Source organism: Pteronotus mesoamericanus, unplaced genomic scaffold (assembly GCF_021234165.1).
Source record: "Pteronotus mesoamericanus isolate MK-2021 breed Mesoamerican mustached bat unplaced genomic scaffold, CSHL_Meso_final scaffold_651, whole genome shotgun sequence".
Taxonomy (NCBI): Eukaryota; Metazoa; Chordata; class Mammalia; order Chiroptera; family Mormoopidae; genus Pteronotus; species Pteronotus mesoamericanus.
The window spans coordinates 38,868,611-38,886,132 of record NW_026555325.1 but is presented as its reverse complement, the minus strand read 5'-3'; the positions used below and the strand labels follow the sequence as shown (position 1 = coordinate 38,886,132).

General features: G+C 36.5%; 1 protein-coding gene across 10 annotated transcripts in view; it reads left to right on the top strand.

Annotated features, from left to right (window-relative positions):
* Positions 1-17,522, top strand: part of ZNF385B (zinc finger protein 385B) — a 369,869-nt gene that overhangs the window by 337,287 nt on the left and 15,060 nt on the right. For all 10 annotated transcript variants that reach the window (XM_054562404.1, XM_054562402.1, XM_054562403.1 and 7 more), the window contains one exon: positions 10,025-10,187. In XM_054562404.1, coding sequence (XP_054418379.1) covers positions 10,025-10,187 — 163 coding nt within the window. The remainder of the gene's footprint in view (positions 1-10,024; positions 10,188-17,522) is intronic.

Here is a 17,522-nt window from a genome sequence, read left to right as displayed (position 1 = left end):
GACATGATCAGATTTGCATTTTGAAAATTCCACTCTGACCCTTTTGTGGAAAACAGCTTAGAAGAGAGCAGGAATGGCGTTTGGGCGACCACTGAAGAGGCTATTGCAGTAGTCTAGGCAAAAGATTGTGGCAGTTTGGACCCAGGTGGCTGTGGTTGAGATGTAAAGAAATGGCTTGATTAGAAAAGCATTTAGGTGGTAAAATCTGTAGGACTTAGAGGTTAATGAATCTGGGCATGTAGGCAGGGTGTAACAATGAAGGTGATTCCTGGATTTGGCTCTTACAGCAGATGTAGAGTGATGCTATTGGCAGGAAAATATTGATAGAAAAGGACTAGGTAGTTTGGGCGGTAAAGTAGAGACACGATACCAAAAGTTTAGTTTTGAACTTAGTTTAAGGTGCTTTGAGCTATTGAAGTGGATATTCTTAGCCTAGAGCTCCAAAGAGAGACCTGGGGTAGAAAAACCAGGAAATGATTGGTGTAGAGATGGTTGGGGAGGTTGTGGTGTGGATGCGAATGGAATAGGGAGTAGACTGGAAAGTTTGGAGTGAAAAGACAAAAGACCTAACAGTGAGCCTGCGGCTACATCAGCATTCAATGCCTGGGCAGGGGAGGGTAAGCCTGCAAATGGTTCTGACGTGAAGGGGTGTGAGGGACACCGACCTCAGAAAAAGCCTGGGAACGTGTTTTCCTGAGAAGAAGCGAGTTTCTCCAGCAGCTTCCCGTGCACCTTATTGGTCAAGCAAGATGAGGCCTAAAAGACGTTCTTGGTTTTCTGACTTAGAACATTGGTGTCTTGATGACGTCTCTTTTAGTGGATTGAGGTGGACTGATGAGAGAGGAGAAAATGGAGGTGTCTAAGATGAACAAATCAGTCTGTGAAAGGGAGCAGAGTGATAGGGCAGGAGCGAATGTAGGCTGAGGAATGGTTTATTTTGGGTTGTGAAGATCTGAGCTTGTTTAAACCCTGATGATAAGGAAGTGTTGGTGGTGGGGGTTGAATATAAACGTAAAAAAGAGGAAAGACAACAGACATTTGGGAGGGCAAAAAGGAGCAGCATGTTTAGTTGGAGAAACATGCCTTAATAACAAGAATAGCTCCTTTTCTATAAAAGCTCAGCCTGTTGATTACGATGCCCTTGAAATTTGACATCTGTGTATTTAAGAACATCAGTACTCCCTGACTGACTGCAGTAAGAATCATCTAGTTACCCTCCTGTCTTTCCTTTCCTTCTAGAAGGCCTTTGCTGCTATTAGATTGTGTGCTAGAACAAAAGCCTTGAATGTCTTCTCATTAACTATGTAGTCAAGTATGCTATTTATAACTGCCATCCCACTACCTAGTATTTAAGGCCTAAATAACCTGGCACTTACCTTTCTAATCTTTTCTTCCACTCCTACTCTTTACATGTCCACATTCACAGTTTCCTAAGCATAAATTGTTTTCTCTAGACATTTTTTTTCTTATCACAGTCTTCTCCTCATTAGGTGTATGTACCTCTTGCCTTTGAAATCCTTTTTATTAATGAAAACCCATCTCAAAGGCCTTCTTTTCTCGGGTGTTCATATCAGTTTATTAAGCTGGGGCAAGGGTGCGCATTTTGTTGCCTAATTTTAAGAAATATGCTTTAGAGAACACATAACTATAATATATTCATAATTACAAATTAGAATATAGATACTAATTAGGAAAAATTTTAATGTCTGATTTAGTTCAATTAAAGTACTTAAAAATATTTTCTAGTTGTAAAGAAGAAAATAATTATTTAAAGTATCTAATGCCTATTTTTGGATCATGGGTGACAGAGCAACTTTGGAAACAGCCCACATACCCATCAATAAGGTGCTGTTGAAATAAATTATGGTTCATTCATATAATGAAATAAATATACACGACCATTTAAAAAATCAGAAAACTTTCTAATTACTCATTTAAAAAAATCTCTAAGATATATTGCTAAATAGAAAAAGCCAGATGCAGAACAACATATGTGGTATGTAGGCATTTGTCTAAAAATGAAAGAAAGGGAAAATACAGACATATGTTTATATTTGCTTGATAGGCATATAAATTACCTCTGGCAGGATACCCAGAAAGTGACAACTAGTTGCTGAATCTGAAAGGTAGACTTTTCACTGTGTATACTTTTAAACTGTGTGATTATACTACCTAGACCAAAAAAAAAAAAATACAAGTTGAACTTAAAAAACACAAAAGTAATGGTTAACAATGGTTACACAAATAAAATTCTATAAAAATCATAAATGACCTAAGTCCAAAGATTGTAGATCTCCCAAATATTATAACTACTGGTTAAGAAAATCATTCTTTTGAAGGTTTTCTGATCCTCTGGTGGCTTTAATTCTGAACCGTTTACACCTCTCGTGGGGGATCGTGAGGGCCTGACTTCTCTGCCTCACCCCAGCCTCCCCACAGCACACATTAGCTGGCTCTCCACACAGTAACCATAGTGATCATGATATAAACAGGAGTCAAACAAGGTTCGTCCTCTGTTCAAAACACTGCTGGGATTTTCCATCTACTCGGAGTAGAAGTCAAAATCCTAATGCTAGCCATTTGCTGTTCCCTGGACCTGAACTGCTCTTCTCCCAGACACCGGCCAGGTTAACCCCTTCTATTCATTCAGGTCTCTGTGCAAATACCCCCTCAAAGGAAAGGCTTTTCCTGATACCTGAAATGGCACCCCATCCTGTCATAGTCTATACTACTTACCTTTTCTTATTTTCTTGTAGCACCAACTAACATATTCATAAATCACTTATCACTGAGCACTTACTATATAAAATACATATAAATTTATATTTTATTGCTTGTGTCCCCATACTAGAATGTAAGGTTAACTAGACCTGCAGCCCACAACACATAGGATGATGCCTGGAACATAATAGGTATTCAATAAATATTTGTTGAATGAAAGGATAAATAGGCCCTCAGCATAAAATTCCTGCTTTTAGAAGATGATTCCTACTCTGTCCCAAATATATTATATTCAACTCAACAACTCTTTATTGACTGTGTAACATGTAAAAGGTATTTCAGGGGACTCAAAGATGAATAAGGCAGCGTTCACATTGGTCATACTGTGTATTATATGAACAACCTTTGTTGTGACTATTATTGGTGAGTAGAACTTTCAGATAAGTAATAGCACCAGAATGAGACACTGGAAGTCCACTTAGCATTTCACTGATTACATTGAAATATTTTGGTATTTATGGGTGAATCAATGTTGTAAGCATGTTTATTTTAGTTTTGCCTCCAGTAGACCAATCTCTTCCATGTGAGATTAAGCTAGAATGAAAACTCCTAGTTTAATCTGGCACTTTAGTGTAGAAACATGACCCAGGTTGGTTCAGTGACTAGTGTAAATGTAGTTTATTTATTTTCTGTTATTTATATTTGTATGTTTTGAAAAGATATTTTAGTAACCTTTACATTTACATAATTCACTTAATTTTGAATTATCAAATATCTGCTGAGTTTTAAAAATTGGCTTAGGGCTTTGGAGTTGGAATTGTACAAAAATCTATATTGTAAAAAAAGTTTTCCAATGAGTAATGATAAATAATATATTAAACATATGTAAAATTTTACTAAAGCCATTCTTTAACCAATTTTCTAAGCATTGCACTTCCAAAACTACTTTGCCACTTCGGTCTACATTAAAGATATTATATATCAACTATAGGGAGACAATGGATTGCAAATTCTAGTTTTAGATTTATTTTGTATCATTTATGTAAATTTATTTAATATGGAAATGGAAATAAATATAATACCTTCTAGCCTGATTAAAAATTAATATGTAGAAGCCTGGGAGTTTAATTTAAATGACTGTCAGAAAACTTGAATTAATTAGCTTAAAGTCACAACTTTAATGCATAGCTCTTATACAGTACACAATGACAATCCATTGCCCCACTGAAAGATAGCATTCTTGACCACATTTGAAATTTGGGATAAAACTGTGAAATCGCTGTAAACTCTGAAATAATTGGGAATTATTAACTAAAATCTCCTAATTTAATGTAAAATGTGAAATTAACTTGAGAGCACTAGATAATTTTCACTTTTAAGTATTTTGTGCAAAATCTTAAATGACAAAATCAAGTAATTATTAACAAATTCTTAATGTTTTATAATGTATTATAAAATAAAAGTTGTTATCCATATGCTTCATAAAAATTCTAAGATTTAGAATTTTAAATGGGTTAAGTTCCCAAATACATAATTCCTTGAGGGAAATTATATATTTTAATTATATATGCTCCCATATATAAATTATAAATGCTCCCATTATTTCATAATCAAGATTATGTTAGTGTAAAGAGCACTGATTTTCCCACTTCGGGCATAATGACTTAAAGAACCTGGTTTATCAAGTCATTCTGCGGGGAGTTCATGATTACTCCCCCTATGATCTGAAGAAAGATTAAAGGCATGTTTCTCTAGGGTTCGTTTACTTCACTTTGTCTCAGTTGAAGTAGTGCACATACTAGGACTTCATACATACATTTATCATTAAATTGGCACAGATATTGACCTCCAATCCAGAAGAGAAAGTAAACATATCTTTCAAAAAAAGGAATGTAATGTAAAATGAAGTAAGCAGTCTCATTTCTTAGGATAAGAATGGCAGATACTTTTTGCTGAATTCTTAACTAAATCGCAATGATGTTAAAGAAATTGCATTAAATAAGATTAATTGTCTATTCTCTACCTTGAAAAAAATCACATAAACCAATTTCCATTAAGTTGGTAGGGGGGAAAAGATATTTTCAAAATACGATCTCTACAATTTACCGTATTCATGAATAGAATTAAGAAACTAATATATTAATATTCTCAGATAAACTTTACCTTGAGATAGATAGATAGATACACACACACATATTTCATTATGACCTAATTTGAAAATGAGGAGGGAACAGGAGAGAGGGCAGAATAGAACAAATGAAGAATTTGTGGCTCAGATCATGGCTGATAATAGCTAACTTCAAATAACTCTCTTTTATGCCCTGCTCTCCTCAATCCTAAATGGGAAGCATAAGCTATATGTTTGAATATCCAGGGAAAGAATCTTAGATTGCTGAAAATCTCCTAAAATTAAGACTCCACCTTCACATAATTGAAATATAAAACTCATTGGGAAAATTAGACAAAATTTTGATCACTTGGAACTCAAGATCACTTGCATCACAAGAACCAATTTTATTTTTAAAAAGCCCTTTTTAACAAAAAGCCACTTTTGGCTGTATTCCATATGATTTTAAACTCAAACTTAAGTGTTTTTCCAATTTGTCATGTAAATCCTGTCATAGTTATTAGGTCGGTTTATAGTTTCTCCACATCTCCACATATAAAGGACTTTCACAAGTGAATCATACACTGGAAATATGAGCGCCAAGACTCTTGCTGACTAATTGGCTACACTGGAAAATTAACTTGGAGCTTACTTAAAGATCTTATTGTTTTAAGAAATTAGTTAATTTACCTACATGGAAAGTGTGTATAATGTGAATGAATATAATGTAATGCTCATGTGTTCATATAGTGACATTTTAAATCTGCTCCATCCCAACAACTCTCCTTCTGTCTCATGATATTTGATAGAATCTTAATTAGGCCCGAAGAGAGTAGTCTAGAGTGTACATCATTTTCTTCCTAGAAGCTACTACTTTTCTCTTTAGTGGTATAGAAATATTTGGAGTTGATGGAGGTTTTCTCTGTGTGTGTTTTTTACATATATTCTATAAAGCCAGTAAATAGGACATGCCATAGCCAGAACTATGGCTTTGCAGGAATCCAAGTCACCATGCTCACTGAATTGTATATGTGGGTGCCCCTCTGCTCCCAGACAGTGATGCAATGTAAGGGCTCTGGACAGGCCATTGAAACCTTAAGCTATAAATTAGAAATTAGCAAAGAAATTGTATCTTTTTAAGCTAAAAATCTCATAGTGGTTATAATTTTGTCTAAATCTTGTTTTCAACAGATCCCAATAGATGAAGATTGGGTGAAGTGAATATCAAAGCCAGTAGTTTATCATTGCTGTGATTGTAGACTTTATATTTGTAAATATCAGCAAAAAGTCTTTAAGTAATCCTTTTTCTCAGTGCATCTTATATTGTAGCTTTGTCTTTGAGAATGTGTGATCTTGTCAGTGCAACAAATATATGCAAAGAGCATTTTAATAGTTAAAAATAGTCTTATGTTAAAACAAAGATTCCAGTAATTAGCTATTGCTCAGCAATCTTTAGTTTGTTTCTTGATCAGTTTAAAAAGATGGCTTAAATACCATGCTTTTATCTCAATTATGAAAGCTTCAATATAAATAATTTAATTGTTCTTACAGGATTATAGTTTGGAGCACAGGATAAGATCTGTCATGTAAAAGCAACATCTTCACAACCATCTATACAAGATACCTACAAATAGAACTCCTTTTTAATTTTAGAACTCTATTATGTTTGTTGTTTTGCAGGAGATGATTTTTGAAGTAGTACTACATGCAGCCCTTCCCTGTTGTTCCTTTTATCTCTCTCTGCGTTCCAGTGACTCTGAAAAGCATATGTGCCTTGGGGAACATTGCACAGTTCACAGGACTTCACTGCCCTAGGATGCTGTCTTCACTTTGCCTGAAATAGCTCCCCTTTCATCCTGCCACTTCAGAACTCTGTTCCTGGAGCAGAGCCCAGCTCTCATTTGCTTTCTTTATGAAACTCTCATGATCCCCAACAATCCGAAGAGATTTACCTCTCTTCTGATGCCCATAAGCCTTTGCTACCCTTTACCACCCATCCTATAATTCCACTCTCTTAGTTATTAGCATACATATCTCTTCTTCCAACTACCATTCTTGCAAGTAGGGGTCTTTGCTTTTAATCTTTCACAGTGTCTAGCACATGGCAGGTGCTAAATAATTCTTTGTGGAATAAATAATCAGATTTTCCCCTTGTTAGGTTAGCCTGTTTTTATGTTAGCTCATTTGACACCTGTTTTATTTGGAAATTTAGTGTACTGAGTTTTTCTGAAAATTACCTGACGTCTGCTATTTTCCATATAACAGTGTTTTAACACATTGAAATCTATCTCAGGGGAAAAAGATGCCAATCATTGTAATGATGAGCTTTTTTTAATTAAGGGAACAGTTGTAATTGCTTTTTGGAAAGAAAGAAAGAAGAAAGAAGGAAAGAAAGAAGGAAGGAAGAAAACGAAGGAAGGAAGGGGGGAGGGAGGGAGGAAATGAGGAAAGAAAGAAAGAAAGAGAGAGAGAGAAAGAAAGAAAGAAAAAGAGGAAAGAAAGAAGGGAAGAAAGGGAAAAAGAAGAAAGAGAAAGAAAGAACAGAAAGAGGAAGGAAGGAAAGAGGGAGGAAGGGAAAGAGAGGGAGGGAGGAAAGAGAAAGAAAGAAAGAGAGAGAGAAAGAGAGAAAGAAAAAAGAGAGGGAGGGGAGAAAGAGAGAGGGGGGAGAGAGGAAGAAAGAAACTGGTTTAATTGGTAAATAAATAGTTGAAGACTTCCAGTGACATTGACTTTCCCCAGGTACTTTGTGAGTTTCCCTACAAAATAAACACATTTATAACATCCTGGTTCAAGGTCTTAGCCACTTCTCTGAAGCACAAATGCAAAATAAGGTGAAAACTAGGAAGGGAATACAATGAATTTTAAAATTTCTCATTATTAAATTTTTATTTTTAAAGCAATATATTATATTATTATTTATCTTATTTGTTTGGACAAATTGAGTCCTGAGAAACATAGAAGATTTGAGAAAGAGAACAACTTCATCAAAAAAGATGGAGAGGAATGGAAGAAAGAGTTCCAGGGTGTCATTTCCTGTCAATGCTAGTCCTCTACCAGGAGACAGTGAAGCAGCTGCCAGAGTGACCTCCGAGAGAAGAACCTAGAGACCAGCGAATTCTTGTGTGGAGGTCAGAATGGTGGTTTAGGCAACTCTCCAATTCTGGCAATTCTTGGCAAGCAGTTGTTTTGATCACTCTCGTTGGGGGCACAGCAGTGCTTTGGCGGGGAAGCTGAAAGCAAGCCATTAGAGCTAGACAAATGTGTGTCTGCTGATTAGTCATTGAGGAAAGTAAGCTAATTTGGTCAGCCAAGTCTCTTAGAAGTGATACAAGAGCCATTGTTGATTGTGCTTGATTGTGTTGCCTAGTTCATGGGTTTTCTGGCTCTCGCCCTTGTTTCTTTCACTTCTCAGTTAAGGAGATTCCTAGATAATGAAGTCAGGTTAATCATGTTACTGTTTAACGGCATCTCAGTTTTACTTGAAGATTTGCCAAGGATTTAGAAGCTGTTGACACTGCCTCCGATACAGTAGTGAGGATAGCAAAGTGCTGCTTCCAAGAATGTCACAGGGGAATTGGAAGGAAGCCAAATGGGAGTGAATGGTGCCTGCCACTGTCTTTATTCCATAGTCGTTCCCGAGCAGCAGTCAGTAGAAGCTAAGAACCCTTGTTACACTTCTCTCCCTGCCCCAGAACTCAAAAGGCAAGTGGATCATGGCTATGGACAGTTCTTTCCATCTTAGCATCCAGTGAGATGTCACTTATCCTAAGTGCTAATTGATGCTGTCAAGTTTCAGCATCGAGGCCAAGAAATAGTAATGAGGAAATGACACTCTGCTTATCTTGTGCTAGGAGGTTCTAGTTTGAGAACCATATGTTTCTTTAGCCAAAGGGTGCTAAAGTAATATCTCACTATTTAGTATGCTTGGAAAGAAGAGAAGGTCTTCTGATATGTAGATGTCCCCTAATAGCTTGTAGAAATTGTTACATACCTAAAAAGCAGGACTTTGCTACTCACCAGAACGACCAGGCCTAACGCATTATGCTAGTTCATTTCCCACAAATTAAATAGGTATTCCCTACTCATAGAAACTTCTGTTAAAATATAATCTTTCACTGAGTCATTAAAACAGTGTTTCTTTTTGTATAATTTTTCACTCCTAATAAAACTATAATGTCACATTAGTGTGAGTATGTGGGTATATAGTTAAATAGGGATAATATATCTAAACATTTCAATCTGGAAAATGGCTTCTTCGCCTACCTATGTGACTTGTGGTAAGTTATTTAACACCTCTGTGCCAGTTTTGTTTTGTTTTTTGTAAAGTGCTTACTAATCATCCTACCTTACAGGCTACTATGAAGACGACATGCGCTAATATATGTAATACATTTAGAGATAGGCTTGGCAAAGACTTAAAACTATTAGTCATTATTATTATAACTTAACTAATTTTAAACTTTTTAAAGGTTTTTAGTAGTCATTTGTCTTGAGCTCTTTTCTTCCTTTTGATCTAGTATTGAAGTCCCAGTTCCACCCATGCTTCATGTATACATGACTGTAACAATAACTGCTTTGACTTCAGAATCACATCTGAGATCAGAAACCAGGGTTGTCCCTACCTTCTTTGTGCCTTATGTCATCTATTGTTAGAGCTGGAATCATCAAAATCTTGCATGAAACACATGTAAATGACTCCAAAATGTAGTGCCATCTTCACTCACTAGCAAGTTCCTTTGTTACATCACTTGCTCTCAGAACAGAGTGCAGAAGAAAGTAGATTCAGGGCAGACAGGTTTTTAGCTGAAGGTGGAAACAAAATGGAATGGTTGTGGAAGGACGTGTCTGGGTAGGACACCCAAAGCAGCTTGCTAAAAGCCAAATGTTTGAAAAGTAACCTCAACAGACAGTGGTGGAAGGCAGGGATGACAAAGCCTACCTTCGTCACAATTTTTCTCTGGCTGTGTTGCCCTCTGGTTTTCAAAGACACAGGTCTTCTGTGTTATAGAGAAGGTTTCAATATGCAAAAACCTCTTAGATACTGCTCTACCACTTCATTAAATGCCAAAACGTAGTTGAGTGCTGAGTGGTAAATGTCTATGTTGCCTATGATTGAATGTATTTTTTCCTGCATGATCATCCATTGTGGTGTTTGTAAGTAGCAAAAAAATGAGCCTGATTTGTTCTCCTTTGTAGAGCCAGGCCGAGGCCCACTACAAAGGAAGTAAACATGCCAAGAAGGTCAAAGCACTAGAGGCAACGAAAAACAAACCCAAAATGGTTTCTTCCAAGGACAGCGCAAAGGCTAATACCAGCTGCTCCATCACTCCAATCACAGGCAACAGCTCTGACAAATCAGGTCAATGACACTTTTTGTTCTTTACATCTTTTGTGTTCCTCCTGGTCCCCTGCCTCAATCCCATTCTCCTCCACTCAGCTGTTGCATGTTTTCTCCATGATTTGTTTTTATAATATTAATATGTTTCCTTCACAGGAGGTTATGTGTTTGCACGGAATCTAAACATGTGATATGTTACCATTCCATGTTGTTAAATATATACATTTAAGTATATATGTGTGTGTAAATATATATATATATATATATATATCTATATGTATATATGGGCTACTCAGTCACAATGTATATAGACAAAAATCATGAAATGGATCTAAGATGCTGACTTTATTTTTCCTTTCTATTCATTTTATATTTGGATTTTACTATAGACTTTTCCAGTGAAGGAGTTCTTAAATTTGCCTACTAATAGATGTTTTTATATTCTTTTACCACAGTGAAGGGGAAAGGAGGGGCAAAATGGTGAAGTTTTCTGAGAGGTTGGCATTATTAAATGAATCTGAAAATGGGTTCAATAATAAAAGATTTTGATTTTTGAAGACTTCTGTAGAGCTCCCCTCAGAATTACAAATGAGCTAAGGATTTTAAGGGACCTGTTCACAGAGTAATGAATTAAATAACAGGAGAACTTTATGTAATTGGAAATGGTCTACTAGTGGAAGGACCTTTGAAGAAGAGTCCATATTTCACAGTCCCAGTGAATCATCTGTTTTTTTGAGTCAGTTCAAAATGATTCAGAGAAAAGAGAAAAAATTCATTTTTTCTAGCATGTACGCCATGAAATTGGATCTTTAATAGGCTGTCACACACTCACATCTGCCCCTCAGGGCCCAAGATGGATGAGTCATCTTGTTTCGGTGACTAGTTGAGGATTAGTGTCTCTTAAAGCAGACTAAGATAATATATCCCTTTCTGTGTTTAGCTCCCTCATTAGGGACATCTCTGTTGTTGGAAACACACACACAAAAACACCACACACACAAATACTTCTCTTTTGATTCTCTTCTGCTCTTCAAATCACTGTAAATTTTGAGGAAAAGATTATAGAATACTTTCCTGTGGCTTCCCAGAGCCTTTGGAGAAGAACAAATCCATTACTGTAAGAGGAAGTTTCAGAAAAGCCTACTCAGACAAAAAGACTATGGAGGAAGGGATCATTCTTAGTTAGGCCCCATAAATGCCTGTTCCAAAAGCTTGGCAGCCTAGAAGGAGTAAGCTAACCTAAATTCTGTAATAAAGATTTTTTGTTCTTTATGTTATAGAATCACTAAATCATGTTATCTAATAAATAGATAGTAAATACTGGATCATTATATCATGCTTCTCCCTTTTTAAAGAACAAAGCCTTTTATGTATATTATTTAATTAATTTTTAATCCCAGTCTATCAGATGGTAGGGTCAAATATTATCTCCAGTTTACAAAATAGCAAACTGAGTCAAAGTCCCCATTGTGGACAGTTATTTGCCGGAGGTTATCCACTCTTTAGAAGAACAGGATCCATCATTTCCTGAGTTCCTGTCTGGTTTTATTTTTTATAGGTTATTGCTGCCTCTGTGACACAATATTCTGTCAAAGATTTTATTATCTAAATTACACACTTGATTAGAAAGAAAATATGTTTCATTAAAGGGAGTTAAGTAAGAATAACTATCCTGTTCACTTTTTAGAAGTTGGCGTAAAGTTAAATGTAAAATCCAAGGAAATGGCTTTATGGTCTCCTAGGATCGATCCCAACTTTTAATGATGCATTAATGGGAGTTCAGAACATGGTAGGAGGGAGAAGAAATGTGCTTTGGGAGAATTGGGGTCAAAACACAGCAAGCATTAGGCATCGTTAGAAAGATGGTGAGAACATATTGGCCAGACGCTTTACCCAGATTTCTCCCTGGAGTTCAAGTGTCATAATGCCATATGACAATACACCTCTCTGTGATAATATGCTCTATACATCAAATGGATTTTTTGTGTGTGACAGCATTTAACCTCTCATAACAGGTTCAAAAAAAACAAAAAATAAAAACCAAAAAACAAAAACCAGAGCCTTTGAAAAATGTTATTTCTTGAAAATAATAAAATACTATAATAATCAACCTAATGATAAAATATTGTGATAGTCAATCTAATGGTCCATATGTCTAGTCTTTAGCAGTAAATTTTAAAAAAAAAATTAGATATCAAGATGGGAAAAAATCCATTTCTAGCTCTTCAGAGTCTATAAAGCTATTTAGAGCTAAACAGTCTTAATCAGTTGCTGACTAAACACATGGAAGCTGAAGGAATGATTTAAAATGCTACAGATATTTTTATAAATGTAATTAAGAGGAAAGATTATGGAACCAACATGTTCTGCTTGAACTATAATAATAGGAACACCTTAAATTTGAGGTGTTCCTCAAACCCAGTCACATATATGTTTTTGCATGACCTTCTCAACAACACTGTACCTAGTAGAGCTGAAATTAGTATTGATCTTTCATTAACTTATATAATAAACTTTATACCCATTTTTTTTCACTCAACAAATATATATCCCTATTCTAAGTCGTATAGGAGATCTTTCCAAAAGGTATCCAGCCATGTCTTATGAAAAAGAGACATTTATTGAAGAAGATCCAAGATACAAGAAACATCAGACACAGAGCAATGATGCCTCCATTGCCTTCAAAGTAGGCACCTTGGGATCTCACACAGTTTTCCTAATCACCATCAGCTGCCCTGTCATATTTTCCTTAACCTAATTGACAGTCTGAAATGTCCTCCCTTTCAAAAGTGATTTTAGTTTTGGGAAAAGCCAGAAGTTGCAGGGCACCAAATATGGGCTATAGGGTCCGAGTCACCTGGGTGATTTGATGTTTCACCAAAAACTCCACATGAGATGTGATCCATGAGTGGGCATGTTTTCAGGATGAAGCTGCCAGTCATCAGGTGCCCATAGCTGCAGCCTTCTGAATCCTCTGAATAGTTTCCACAGAGGAATGTTCAAGCTTAATGCAAAATTTGATGCAGATTTGTTGCTCTACTCGCTCAGTCATTTTGAATGCTATAGTCACACAGTACATATGCTCACTCAATGGATATTTACTGCCCACACTGACTAGTACAGTGAAGTCATTGTTCATATATGTGCATCCCCGTCCACTCTCCTTCACTGCCAGGTTACATCGATGTGATGCAAACCATTCTCATCATATTAACAATGGCTGGACTTTTTCTGGACAGATCTTGTAGCGTATTGGTATATTTGCCAGATGCTGGGGTACAACAGGGAACAGAAAGATACTTCCCTCAAATAACTTCCAACCTAGAGTGTTTTTTTTATTGTGTTGTATATTTGGACTGCAAAGAAAAATAATGGTTATCACCTGCAAGCTGCTCCCAAAAATATGATAACAATGAAGAACCTGGGGTCTTGGAAGGGTTAAATGGCCTGTGTGAGGTTCATAGCTCATATTCCAGTAGAGTCAGAGTAGGAACTCAGGGCTTCTTGTTATGCACATTCCGTATTCCCATTACTTCTAAACTTCTCTCTCTGACTTGGGGGAGGAAATACAAGTATCCCAGTGGGCAAAGTCAAACCGCTAAACCACTTTTTAAAGAATCAATGAGTAAGACCATATATTACTTTTAAATTGCTTGCTGATTATTGATATTTTTCAGTAGGAACTATAGCATTGAAAAGCCCATTAAGGCTTCATTTTATTGATAATCTTTAGTTCCCACACAGTATGTTGTCTGAAGCATTTAACCTACTAGAGCAAAGCTTTAGAGGTTACAGATCTTTTCAAGGGCACGTTTGAATGGAAACACTCATTTCAGGTAAATGATAAATGTTCTCAAAGCTCCAGCCTGACAACTGTAGACTTTATGTGTCTAAGCCAAACACACTGACTGAGATAGAGGTCAACAACACTGGGAAGGGTATCGAGCCTTGACCTGCCTCCTGAAGGGTCTAGTTGAATTGTCCTGAACACTGTCCAAATTTTCAGTAGAATTTTGCAATATTCCATCTAAAATATACCCACAGGGGAGGTTGTTTTATTTATCCCATACCTGTGACCATACCACGAATGCTGTGAGATAACAGTGTCAGAAAACACATAAGGAAGGAAAGAAAATAGGATACCTCAAAACAGCTCATTTTGGTTTTCAATATGTTGTCCGTTTGCATGATGGCAATCTCTTGGGTGTGAACCCAGAGCAGTTATCATCTAGCTGATCAGTATGATTTGCCTGGAAAGGCTGCAGGTTCAGCTTTTTATGATCACCCTGTTGTCTTATGAAAGAGCAGTTTCAATTTTGTCGAAGGGTTTTCTGCCAAGGATACAAATGCAAACCCCCGCCTCGTCATTTTTATGGGTTCCCCTGTGTGTTTCACAGTTTTTATGTGTTTTTATAAATGGGGCCAGGTTTTCCAAATGACAATTCTCATTTCCACTGACTGCCCGCAGGACTCCATCAATTAGCAAACAAGGTCTTCGTAACTCCCTCTTCCTCCCTTTCTGTCTCCGCCAATAGGACCTTGTGCTGTTGAGTAAGAAAAAATGATAGTTTTCTGGTTTGGCAGCATCTGTCATTTATAGACAAGCGCCATCATAAATTTGGCATACATCTATCCAAATCCAGGAGGCTGAGATTTAGTATCCCTCATAAAATAATAGATTAACTATATTTATGACAGACATCTTAAGTCTGAAATTCTGGGGTACAATCATGTAGAACATAAATTGAGTGCCATCTGTCTAAAGAGAACAGACCATTATACTAAGGTTCATATTTTTATGAAATGTACATTTATCATTAAGACTTTCAAAGTCAATTTAAAAAATGAAACTGCCTCCATCTTTGCCCATGTACCTTGAATTTGACACAGCAAACTGCCAGGCAAGGCTGAAGACTTTTAGGTAGTTAAATGTGTTTGTCATACTTTGGAAACTAACTTCTGAAACTTTTTGGAATTTTTTTGTTTTTTGCTTCCAAATAATACTGAGCATTTATTGTTAGGTTTTCCACTTCTAAAAGCTATTACTCACTGTTGCTCTAAGAAAGTAAACCAAAAGTTAACACTGACTTATGATTTACTAGGAATATGTTCTAAACCATTCTACAAAGCAAAATCTTGGATATCTTCATGAGACTTATATCACCATTAAAAACGTTCCTGCATTTTAAATATATTCGAATATTAAAAAAACAACTTTGTAGGCACATTGAATAATTTTGTAAACACATAACCATGAATGACCTTGAGATTTTACCAAAGGGTATTACTTACATTTTTATGACATTTCACTTATTTGCTTCAGGAGGAATTCTCTTACAGTGACATATTTTTCTGAAACAGGTGGATGAAATTGAACTACTCAATAAATATTTGTAGAGTCTGTATGCAGTGCTCTGGCACTAGGCACTTGGGGGGCTTCTGGGCCCCATTCTGATTATCTTTACAATCTCGTGTCACACAAATTTAGCTTTATGGTATAAAGCTTAAAGTGTTTTTTATAGAAGCATTTCTATAGTATTTTCATCCTCCCTGACTTCTTTCTCTGAAAAGCAGCTTCACTGTTGTGGACATGTGGGTATAGTCTTATGCAGTAATAGTTTGGTGCTCTCGTTTCTATAGACAGCACTATCCAATTAAACATTCTGTGGTGATAAAAATGGTCTGTTATCTGTGTTGTCCAACATGAGTGCCATTAGCCATGCATAGCTCTTCAGCACAGAAAATGTGGCTTGTGCTACTGAGGAACTGAATATTTAATTTTAAGTGGCCACGCAAGGCTACTGTATTGGACAGCACATCTTTAGATTGTGCTACTCTTTGCTCCTTTGATTAGCTCTAACTCCACAGAAGGCACTAAATTCTCCAAGCCTCTCTTTTCTCATTTGTGAAGTATGAATAATGCCCTCCCCACGTCACACATCACAGCAGTGTTGGGTGGGACAAATGAAATAATTGTGAAAGAGCTTTGCAGATATAAAGCATAATAAAAATGCCTATTATTGATGTAATTAGTTTTTTGGAATTTTGGGGGGGTTTCTTCTTGTGGTGTCTTATTTCAGCTGTCCCTTCTTGCTGTACCAGTAGAAGTGGTCAGCTATCACCTTCCGATTTTACTGCACCAAATATAGCATATCCTAGAAAAGCAGATCTAAGCTTTTAGACTTCTGTGCAAAATGTAATTTTAACAATAGTACTAATCATAATTAATGTGTAACTGAATCATCATGTGCCTGAATATTTTATATATTATGCTAAACATTTTATATATAATATCTTATTTAATGACTGTAACAATCCTCCGATGGATGCTAGAAAACAAAACCTAGGGGCAATAATGCCTCAGAGTCATTCAGCTAGAAAATAGTTTCAAGGCCAGAGTCTCACCAGGGCAGTCCCTCAAATTCACTACCATGGCCTGCTGCCTCTGGATGGAAAGTTCACGGACTTTACTGCACATGCTTTTTGAAGGCTGTTTGAGATTGTTTTTCACTAGGTGATACTTCTAGAAGTCTGATATCTCAGAAAAGCGTGTTATCCCTTTCCATACCCTATTGTATAAGTGGTTTTGTTTTTTGAAAAGTTTTGATTGGTTTTGAATATGGATATATAGTATTGACCAGGGCATGGTTCCTGAGTGCTATTTACCTACTTTACATGGATAGCGTAGTAAAAAGAACATGAGCTTGATGTTAAATTAGCTCCACCTCTCATTAACCATGTAATCTCGACCAAGTCATGTTTGCTGACTGCCCATTTCCCCATCTATAAAATGGGAGACTAATACTTACCTTCCAGGTTTCTTGTCAGGATTAATGAATGAACAAATGTGCCTGGATCAGTGCCTTTCACTTAACAGACACTCAATAAATGGCAACCATAAAAAGCAACCATTTGCTCAAAGAAATTTCCAGATCCTGTCCTGATCTTGACTCTGTGATCATTCCATGCCATGCTGCCATCATGCAACAGTGATCAGCAGTTACTTTCCTCTTTATGTGCTTCTCTTACCATCTCATAGCAATCATTGCACTTGTGTTTTCATTGCAGGACATTAAGGTTCAATGAACCTGGTTTTCCCACTGGGACATTTAAAGATGTAGAAGGACCTTCTCAGTCTTCCTCACATTTCTGTGTAATGGAGAAAATGTCGTTTTACTCATTCCTCCACTGGCTGATTAATGTATCTCATCCATTATGTTCCCTGCAGCTCCTGGTACTTCACCCTGTACTTAGCAGTCATAGAGTTAGCATATATTAAATTAATATCCTTAAGTAGAATTGAACGGGGGAGGCTCGGGTGCCCTCCCTAGAATATGGACAGGGCAAAAAGACACT